General features: G+C 43.3%; 1 protein-coding gene across 5 annotated transcripts in view; it reads left to right on the top strand.

Annotated features, from left to right (window-relative positions):
* Positions 1 to 273: 273 nt before the first annotated feature.
* Positions 274 to 11248, top strand: part of TSC22D2 (TSC22 domain family member 2) — a 46320-nt gene continuing 35345 nt past the window's right edge. For 3 of the 5 annotated variants that reach the window (XR_011487322.1, XR_011487320.1, XR_011487321.1), the window contains exon 1: positions 274 to 3257. Coding sequence is in view for 2 of the 5 variants with exons in the window: in XM_070466595.1 (XP_070322696.1) it covers positions 1357 to 3257 (1901 nt within the window). In the remaining 3 variants the exon portion in view is untranslated. The remainder of the gene's footprint in view (positions 3258 to 11248) is intronic. The other 2 variants (XM_070466595.1, XM_070466596.1) reach the window with 2 other exon arrangements.

The following is an 11248-nucleotide window of genomic DNA, read 5'->3' as shown; positions in this document are numbered from 1 at the left end:
CAAGCACATGACCTCCAGTCTTCCAGTGTCTCGGAATAAACCGATTAAAAAACCTTCAATGGGCGCGGCTGTAAGTTTTCCTAAAGTTGGAATTTAAGAGTCTTTAGTTCTTCAACTCTTAAAGATCTACAGGGCAAAATTTAAATTTAAAAAAATTTTAAATTGAAAAAAAAAACCGCTCCCCGGTTTTAACCTTTAGCCCCGCCCACTACCCCCCCAGCCTCCACGCGAAACTCCGCAGGAAACCGGAGGGGCGGGGCGGTGACGTCACGACGCCGGTGCGTCACGGAACGGCGGCGGCTGCGGCGCTGGCGGTGGCTGCGGCAGCGGCGGCATTTTAGTCGGCAGCGGCGGCGGCAGCGGGGCTGCTGCTCCTCCCAGCATCCCTGGCGCGGCCATTTCAGCCCCATCTTGGCCGAGGGGAGGGAGCTGCAGCCGCCGCTTCAGCAGTTTGAATTTCAGTTTCTCCGGGGCCTGCGAACCGGGCGCACCGAGGAAGAATCGAAGAAGCCACCGCAGCTACCTCACACAGCCGGCGCGCCGTCGCTAGCCGGCCTGCCGGCCGCCGCCCCTCACTCTCAGGAGCCGCGAGGGGAAGGCCGAGACCGCCGCCACCGCCCGCCCGCGGGGGTGGCTCCCCCTGTATAGGGGAGGACCGAGCCGGCTTTCCCCTCCCCCGGAGCAGGTTTCCGCCTGAGACAGTCGACATGTCCCTGGGGCTGAGCTCCGGCTAGAGCCGGGGAGGGAGGGCCGCCCGCCCGTGCCGAAGCTCCGCCACCCGCCCGCGGCTCCCGGCGGAATCAGGAATCCTTGGCTCCGGACTCGCCACTCCTACTCCTGCTTTCCTCGGCGTCCGAGAGCCCGGAGCTGACGCCGGCACTGGTTCGAAGAGCCGGAGCGGGGCAGCACCGCCCCTCACGCCGCCGCCGCCTCCCCTTCGCCCTCCCACTCCCACCCCCAGCCTAGGCCTGCTGACCGCGCCGAGCTGGATTGACCACGGCGGCCCGAAGACGCGAGGAGGAAGCAGCTGACCCGCCCCTGGGATCGTGCTCTCGCCGCCACTGGGGGGATTGAATTGAGGCGCCGCGACTGCGGGAGGCGAGAAGGAAGGAGGAGCCGCCGCACGAGTGAGACGGGGCCAGAGCCGAAGAGACCGACTCCGATAAGGAAACGGGAGGAGGATGTCTCACGGAGCGGCCGGCGCCCGGATCAGCCCGTGACTCTTAACAGCGGCGGGCCTCAGACCCCAGCACGGACGCGGACTTTGTCTTTGGGGGCCAGTGTTCTGCCCTTCCTGGTTTCCGGTAAGATCGCGGAGGAGCCGGCGTGCCTCTCTGCCCTCCAGCCTGCCTCACCATGTCCAAGATGCCGGCCAAGAAGAAGAGCTGCTTCCAGATCACCAGTGTCACCACGGCCCAGGTGGCCACTAGCATCACCGAGGACACCGAAAGCCTGGACGACCCGGATGAGTCACGCACAGAGGACGTTTCTTCCGAGATATTCGACGTTTCTCGGGCCACGGATTACGGCCCCGAGGAGGTCTGCGAGCGCAGCTCCTCTGAAGAGACGCTCAACAATGTTGGGGATGCGGAGACTCCCGGGACCGTCTCCCCCAACCTCCTCCTGGACGGACAGCTGGCGGCCGCAACAGCCGCTCCGGCCAACGGAGGAGGAGCCGTTTCGGCCCGGAGCGTGGCCGGGGTGCTGCCCAGCACCGTGTCGCCGGCCGCCACCTCAGTCCCCTCCTCAGGGGCCCCCGGCGCTCCCCCGGTCACGGGCCCGTCCGCCACACCAGGAACTGCCGCCTCATCACAACCCCCCACCACTTGTAGTTCGCGTTTTCGCGTGATCAAGCTGGACCACGGCAGCGGGGAGCCTTACAGACGCGGCCGATGGACGTGCATGGAATACTATGAGCGGGATTCCGATAGCAGCGTCCTGACCCGGTCCGGGGATTGCATTAGGCACAGCAATACTTTTGACCAGACTGCGGAGCGGGACAGCGGCCTGGGCGCCACCGGAGGGTCGGTGGTGGTGGTAGTGGCCTCCATGCCGGGCGCGCACGGGCCCGACTCGGGAACTGACAGCTCCTTGACTGCTGTGTCACAGCTACCCCCGTCGGAGAAAATGAGCCAACCCGCCCCGGCCCCGCCGCAGAGTTTTGGCGTTGGGCAGCCGCAGCCGCCGCCTCCGCCCGTAGGTGGGGCTGTGGCTCCAAGCTCGGCTTCGTTGCCGCTGTTCCCGGGAGCCGCGGCCGGGCCGCCGCAGAGGTTGGCAGCCCCGCCGCCCAGCCAGGCCCAGGGCGCCGGGCCCCCGGGACCCAACGGACAGGGCCTGCCGCTGACGAATGTAACCCTGGCGCAGCCCGGCCTGGCCGTGGGCGCTGCCACCGCGCCCCCGCCCCAGCAGTTCGCGTATCCTCAGCCTCCGATGCCGCCGGGCCATCTGCTGCCCGTCCCGCCCGCAGGCCAGAGTGAGTACCTGCAGCCGCACGTGGCCGGCCTGCAGCCGCCCAGCCCTGCGCAGCCCTCTTCCGCGGGCACCGGCCAGAACGCCGCCTCTGCTGGCGCGCAGATGATGGGCGCCCCCTCCTTGCCCGGAGAAGCGGTGGCCCCTGGGCCGGGCCCCGCGCCCGCAGGACCGGCCGCGCCGGGTCAGCCGGCCGGAGTGCCCCCGGCTGCAGTGGGAGGCACGGCGCCGTCGGGCCTGGTTCCCGCTGGGGTCGGGCAGCCGCAGGCCGCGCCTCCGCCGCAGATTGGTGGCAGCGGCGCGCCGTCGGTCGTGCCCGGCGGCCCTCTCGCCGTGGTGCCCGGAGTTGCCAACGTGCCTGCAGCCGCGCCCGCTCCCAGCGTGCCTGGTGTGTCGACCACTTCTGTTACTATGCCAAATGTCCCCGCGCCCCTGGGCCAGGCGCCGCAGCTCTGCAACCAGCCTCCGGTCAGCAGGAGCGGCAGCAGCGTCCAGCACGTGGGGCTGCCCTTAGCGCCCGGCACAGCCGGTGCCCCGACCAGTCTACCGCAGTCTGACCTGAGCCAGTTTCAGACTCAGACCCAGCCTTTAGTCGGGCAAGTTGACGATACTAGAAGAAAATCAGAACCCCTACCTCAACCACCACTTTCTCTCATTGCTGAAAATAAGCCTGTTGTGAAGCCTCCTGTTGCAGATGCCCTGGCAAACCCCCTTCAGTTAACACCTATGAACAGTCTCGCCACCTCTGTATTCAGCATAGCTATTCCTGTTGATGGTGATGAAGACAGGTATGGAAATCTTATTTGAAATATTTGATGGGAATGCTTGACCAAAGTTTTAGGATGCAACTGTGGGAGAGTTTTTTGGTTTTTTTTTCCCCACTTTGAGGACCTTAACATTTCTAAATATAAACGATAGTCTGTATTTAATAAAATTGATTTATCGGTTCTTGAAAAGACATTCGTTTTAGATTACTGATGTAAAAATGATAGAATTGATGTCATAGTTGTTTAAAAGCACCACAGTGGGTAGGAATGCAACATTGTTGATTCGAAAGGGTGGATATTAGTTTAATCTTCTCCATTTGTAAGTGGTAGGTAGCTAGTAGGTTGTTCCCGTAGGATTGTCCCTTTATTAGAGGTCGATCACACTTGAACACCTAATGGCATTGTGTTTTGTCAGTGTGAGTTTTGAGGCTGAGACATAAAATCAGTTAAGACTCCCATTCTGGAAAACAAGGAGGCCCTGTAATAGAGAAAGAACCATGTAAGGTATCTCCAGTGTATCTGGAAAGGGTGGAGAGAGAATGATGAAATGTCAGATGCAGCTTTGAAGATCCTGTCTTCAGCCCTTTAATAAAAGAGGACAGGTCAGGAGGCTTCCTAGTGACTTAAGCTTTCTTTTTTTTTTTTTTAAGGCAGAAAGTGTATTGGAAAGATATTCTTATTTTCCATCAATCTTTTTACTGTAGAAATGGGAGGTGTGAGACTCTGACAGAAGGGAAAGCTGTAGTTCTTAAAAATTAGAGTGATTTTTTAGTAAAAATATGAACGTTAACAGCTGGTTCCCTCTGTTTAGGGGGGATGCTTTTTAAACAGTTAAAGGGCATATTGGTACATTGCCGTGCCAAGTCCACTACAGTTGATGTTTGGTTATGGTTTAATAAGGATTTTAAGTGGTTTTGAGGAAATGTCACATGAAAATTTGATGTAGTATGTATAATACAAATTTTAAAAAACTGACTTATTACCAAAAATTACATTTAAAAATCACAGAGAAAGTTTCAGGTAGTTCACAGTTAGAGATTTATTTTCTGGGGTTTTTGTTTTGAGAAAGATTTAATTTTATACATGGTAAAGGATCAGAAGTAGCTTTATAGATTTCTGAAGTAATTGGTATCTAGAATACAATGAGACCTGTTAAAACTTTTTCTTCTTTCTTCTGAGTTCTTCACATTCTTTTTATTTTGAATTACCCTTGTATTTTTGTTACATACTTCTGTGGGTTTGAAATGTTCACTGAAATTCATCCTCTCTGCTTTTTGTAATTCAAAGTTCATCTTTTTTTATAGGAGATTTGCTTGTGGAGTGTCTTTCTTTTGAGAACCCTTAGAGAATACCACATGTCCATGAGTGAGCTCAAGCTATTAACTGAAAGATTTTATGTGGATGGGGCTACCAAGTAAAGACTGATTCCACAAGCCACACAGAAAAACCGTTCTCTACATTTTCTGCCACATTTCACTTTTCACACATAGGTGCACACCTGAAACGCCACTTGAGTTTATTTGTTCACCTTTGGTAATAGTCAGCAGGCATCTTCCCTTTTCTAGCTGCCAGAAGCCAGTTTTTTTTGATGGGTTGGTAAATAACCATTTGCTTACCTCTCTGTTCCTGTTGTACATCCCCCCACCTCATATCTTTTCAAGAAATAATGACTGGTTTCTCAGCCCCTCAGCACCCCAAAAAACACATGCACACCTGTGAATTGAATGTATTTTTCTCTCCTTCACACCTCTCAGTTTTTTTGCAGTTACATTCACCAGAACTTTAATGTGATGATATGGTATGAAGTAGAGAGAGGTGTTGATAAATGGGAACTCTGGGTTGTATTCTTTAGGACATGACCTCAAAGATGCATTTATTTCTTCTCTTTATTAAAAGAGTTGGTAATTTCAAGAATCTTATTTCCAAGTATATGACTATCTGAATTACTGATACTACTGTATCAGTGTTCTTATCAATTTTAACAGTTAACCAGTGCTGGGGTTTTCCTGTGTGTATCCTCCTATTTTAAATGTGGACTTCCCTCCCCGACCCAGTCTTTTAAAATTTTCATTGCTTATCAAATGTGCATTTCTAATTTTTGCTATAGTCTTTCATTGGTTTTTAATATAACATGCCAGTTTCCAAGATGTAATCTTACACATTTGACTGTTTTGTCACTGGACCAACACACCTGGTGAAGGAATAAATCCATTAAGTAGAAATAGTTTTGGGGTCTTTTTAAATTTGTTTTTTAATGGAAAGCCTTTGTAAAAGAGAGCACATTTTAAAGGTGTATGCTAGAAGTTAAATAACAGTTTTTCCAGTGGTATGTTAAATTACTGAGATGAAAGCTGTTGAGATAGTACTAAAAAAATCACATTAAATACATTTAATGTGATTTTAAGTTGCCTTTAATTAAACTCTTCATGCAGTTTTATTTGCAGTCATTCAGATGTAAACAAAATATTGGAGTGAGTGATTATTAATAGGTTGACAAATTTCAGATCCTTAGAAAATATTTTTTTAAAAGATGTTTGCCTTTTATAAAATGATTAAGACGTTAGTAAACAGTCTGTTTCTTTGAGAAAAGGAAGGAAAATGGAAGATAAAAAGATTCAGGTGGTTTAAGTTGATGTATTAAACACTCTTATCTTGTGATATTGGTTCTGTTACTTAATACAAGGATCTGTATTGGCTCATTTTGAGACCATTTATTTTAAAGAATCAGACCTTATGTACTATCATATCTTTAAAGGGGCTGATGGTTTTGTATGCCAAGTAATAAAGTCTTGAAGTTCTCAGTTAACATTGCCTGTTGACCTTATATTGTTAATTAGCATAACATTTTATATCATTCTAGCTTAATGGTCAGTTGTTGAGATTATTTAAGTTGATTTTGTGTAAACTGGAGGATATAATAGTGGTTGGAAACATGATTCATAAAAAATGCATTGACATTTCTACAGTAAACGTTACAAAAATTTTTTAAACTACCTATAGGCTTAACAGACTCCTATTTGGTAAAAGGGGGGAGGTGCAAAATATTACTGGCCCTTTTGGAAAAGGAACACAGCACAGATCGTTTTCCATAGATAACTGACCAGTGTGAACTCTCTAGGCCACATTCCAGGAACTAATGAATGGCTGCAATTGTGAACTGTCAACTGCAACCAAAAGACTGCTGAAAACCTGATTGTGAGGATCCTCTAGTGGCAGATATCTTTATATCTTGTTAATAGTTTTATTTGTGGAGTTTGCTAATGACTGCTGATAAAAGAGTATAAATTGTGAGTGTTAAGTGGTGTGTCCTGGTATGTGCTATAACCACAGATTTTGTTTGTATAGTTGTATATATAGATATGTTTATGGGATATACATATACTTTTTTTAATGAAGTTTTTTTTTTTTACTTGACATTTAAGAGAGAATTACGTAAATGTGTATCGGAAGGCAAAACTGTCACTCTTACCTCTGTTTTAAAAACCTGTAAGTAACTTCCCAGAGCTCTGAAAAAACTTAACTGCATTTAGTCTTTAAAAGTGAAAGCTCCTTACTTGAATCTGTATTTCTTTGGGAGCTTATGGTTCTTTATCAGTATCGAATTGTGGAGATAATTTTGCCTTGTGGCTTTATGGTCGATGTTTAAATCACATGCTAGATACCATCTTATGCCTAAGTACTCTTACTAAGGATTTTGTAATCAAAGTTTGATTGACATCATATGAGTGACATTGTTTTTTAGTGTAAAAACTGATATTGATGCATTCATTAGAGTACCTCACTGGTATGCTTTAGTCATAAAACCTGGCTCTAAGTCAAGGAAATTATCATAGATTTCCAGAAAGGCCAATGATCAAAAAGTGCCTGAAGTCCTTAAAACCAGGAATTGTATCACCAGGAATATGACCTTTTTTATTCACGGTGACACAGTTTAAAGTTTTTTGTGAACTAAGTTGTATGGACTGAACATTGGTTAACTTTTTTAGAAACTATAAGGGCTTTTATGTGTGTGGATAAGAAAACATTGCCAAGTAACTAATTTTATTAATCTTTTTCTTAGAAGGGATGGAGGGTATCTTGAATTATAGTGAAAAGTTTTTCTTTTTTTTTTGGTACTGGTAGTGGGATATTTATTCTCCCTTATGAGAATAAATGTAAGACCAGTCTGTTCTTTGGGAATTTTGATAGCACTAATTTGAAAATAATAAAACATGATGCTAGATTTATGACCTGGTACTTGGTAATTCAGTCGGTAAAGAATTTTCCTGCAGTGCAGGAGACCCAGGTTCGATCCCTGGGTTGGGAAGATCCCCTGAAGAAGGAAATGGCAACCCATTCAAGTATCCTTGCCTGGAAAATCTCATGGACAGAGAAGCCTGGTGGGCTGTAGCCCACGGGGTCGCAAAGAGTCCGGCACGACTGAGCGACTAACACATTTAGTCTTTCTCAGCACCAGAAGAAGTTGGAGGGCGCTCTAGAGTCCTCTAGTAACAGAGCTGTCCCACCAATCAGATGGTAAAGAAAGCAAAATGAATCTCTTCCCTGAGGAATGGTTTGATAAGGGAGTATAAAAGAATCTTGACTTTTTTTTTTCTAAAATGGTAGAAGCTGAGGGGTTTACGGAGTAGGAAGTAATAGCAGATAACCAAGACAGAAGTAAATATAGTGAAATAATATGAAATATGGTCTCAAAAGGAATAGGAACCATACCATGTTACTAGCATGGAACAGGGGTCTAATTTCTTCTTTTAACAATTATTTTAGACCAGTATGTATTTTCTTTTCCAGAAAGATACTGTTTATTTCTTAATTGAATTACTCTTTAAATAGAAGAGAGGCTTTACAAAAACAGGTATATCTGGTTAAATGTAGCCTGAAAAATAATGTTCTAAGGATCTTTTTATTAGTGGGAAGAGCAGATTTTTAGTAAGAAATTTTAATTGTTGACAGTGTTGAAGGGATATGTTTAACAAAGTTTCTGAATTGGAATAAATCCCTTAAGTTTTTTTCTTTATACTATATCAGTAGTCTTGTGATTTGAAGTTGTTCTTTTAAATCATGTAATACAAATTACTGCATCCACAAAGAATATGCATTCCTGAGTCATTTGTATAATTAATTAGGTCTTTACCAGAATAATTCTTGAACATACCAGATTATTCAGTATTTGTTATATTCTTAATCTGGCTTTGCTTAGAGTAAAAATAGGGTCTCCTCCATAAAGATTTAGGAACAGCAATTTGTATCATTCTTATACATCATTACATAATTTTTCATAATATATTTTAATGTATACTCTTCAGATTTGACTGGTAACATTAAGGTATATTGATTATCTGCTCTACCTCTAAAAAGTATATGATTGGTTCTACTTTTAAATCAGGTGAATTAAATTTCATCTATGCTACTTTGGACTGCTTACCACTCAAATTTAAAGCCTCAAGTCAGATTAAAGTTTTTAGTTTTATGTCTTTGTACTCAAGCTACCTTTTGTTAAAAAAAAAAAAAATGAACTCATATTCTTTAACTTGTACATTTATATATGATGGTTATGTGAAAACTTTGTAGATCATTGAGTTAATAATGTTCACCATGGACATAAAAGTCCTGATAATTTATACTCTATCAGAGTAGGCAAGACAAATAAGTGAAGTCTAAATGTTAAATTACTTAAAGCCTCTTTTGCCATAAGCTTTTACTAAAATCTGATTAAAGAATATAGATATCTAGAAGAGAAACTATGATTAATTTGTCAATTATTGTAAATAATGCTAGTGTGTTTTAAATGTTATTTGTAAAAATTTAGGCTATCCATCTTCATTGTTACACAAGTAAATTGTTTAATCTGTGTATGAAGGATATTCAAAGTTTAAGGCTGACTGGTTTCTAAAATAGAATTAGAATTCAGTTTTAATAACTGGTTTTATAAGTAAACCAAAACAAATCCACGGTATATGGTCTACCTAGCTTTTGGAAACAAAGGAGAGGGGGCTCTTGATCAAATAATCTACAGTGTGTTTAGTTGTGTACTATATGGCATGTCATATGAGTGACCGGTACAGATGATGGAATCAAGAGTCTTCAGTTTTGATCCAAAAATGTAATTGCATAGCATGGATATAATCAGAGAAAAGGAGACATTGGTTCAGGCCAGAAAAAGTCATGATATAATATGTGGTTCAGAAACTTGTGTTCTAATCGTGGCTTTTCCACCATTTAGCTGATTTATTTGGTCAAGTCATTTAATTTTCTTGGTTTTCCTCATTGGTAAAATTAAAATTTGAGCCTTTGGTCAGACTTGAAGATTCCCTAAGTTTAAGTCTATACATGAGAGAGCTGCTAACTTAAACCTTTCTCTCAGTAAAACCCTTTTCCTTCCCTTAGACTAATGTGTGACAAAAAAGTGAAGTTTACAAATGCTCTGTAAGCAGGTTGAATGCCCAGGAAAACATTTGAAGTGGCAATATGTCAATCATTCAACTTTCTCTGCGTTCTTTGAGTAGTATGTACTGGGATACAGAAATAAGACTTACCTTCTCCTTTAAGATCTCAGAATTTATGGGAACAATTAACCAATTGTATACTTCATTGTAGGCTGTGATGGAACAATTAAGTTATTAATGCGAACAATTTAGGACATCAAGTCAGATTTGTGTTGGGCGGGAATAGTTAGACTGATTTCTGTTTAAATTATTCTCTGCATAGGTAATACGTTTACATAGTTCAAAATTCAAAATATACAAGTATAAATTGAAAGCCTTTCTGCCACCTCTGTCATTCTACCAAATTTCTGTCCTCAGAAGCAACCCATTATTTTGCATTCTATGGAAGCTAACTCTTGAGCTGAATCTTAACGAGTCATTCAGATTGGGTCACTAATGAAAGAAGCGGATGATTTTCCAAGTAGGAGAGCAGTTTTGTGTAACAATGTGGAAGAGTGAGACTGTCAGATGTGGAACATGATGTGATTAATTTGACAGTAACCAGAGTGAAGGGCTTAAATGTCACAGAAAGAAATTGAGATTTTAACATTTAAGTTTGTGATTGCTGTTAAAGATGTTTCTTGAAGCTTTTATTGTTTAAGTAGTATGTATCTTGGAACCATTTCAATACCCTTTTATAGTGATTATTGTATTTTTAATTAAAATCTTGTGATAAAGTTGTGTATAAGGAAATCTGGGGGAGATGTGAATCTCAGAGGTAGAATTCTCCAATGGAATGGACTAAATAACTTGGTATATACCTGGTTCCAGGTTTATGTATTCTGCTTGCCTTAAGTATTTTGTTTGCCCCAATAGTACCTTAATAATGGTAAAGTATTTGGTATATGTTAATATACTCTATCAAAAGTTGATTTTTATATAACATATTTAGAAATCATAACCCTGTGTTAAACACAGACCAGGCTTAATTGTTTTAAAGCCTATGTATACATAATCTCATTTCATCTTTTCAGCAATTGTAGTGACTGTTTTTCTCCCCTTTTTAATGGATTAAGGAAACTGAGGCTCTGAGGATTTGAGTCACATAGCTATTAAGTGAAACAAGGCTTAATAATCGGGTCAGATTCAGGCTTTCTGACTCCAAAGCCAGCTCTTGGATATTTCCAGGGCTAGTTTTATTACTTCCCAGGCTATGAGATAGGATAAAGGAAAAGCATCTGTAGACACTGATCTGTTGTGGTGTAACCTTTTACCTAAAGGTTGTTTTTTAAATCATTTAAAGTTTGTAGATGATAATGTTGGAGAGAAGGCCCTTGTTCCTTTGCTTACTGTGTTTCCCTGGTTTCTATTTAGAGATTTCTGAAGCTGATGTACATATATTTTTTCTTGCTATTATAGTTGGTAACCCTGCAGAGATAGTATCTTAGTTTAGCAGGTAGACATATGTCACATTTAACTTACTTTCTCAGGTATCATATTCCTGTACTTGGTAATTGTCATGACAGACTATTCAGTATATAAATTCAGAGAGAATGTTTATTGTCTGTTGGTTTTGAAATTTTTTTACAA

The sequence above is a fragment of the Odocoileus virginianus genome, chromosome 4 (assembly GCF_023699985.2).
Source record: "Odocoileus virginianus isolate 20LAN1187 ecotype Illinois chromosome 4, Ovbor_1.2, whole genome shotgun sequence".
NCBI lineage: Eukaryota > Metazoa > Chordata > Mammalia > Artiodactyla > Cervidae > Odocoileus > Odocoileus virginianus.
This window is presented reverse-complemented; position numbering and strand designations above follow the sequence as displayed.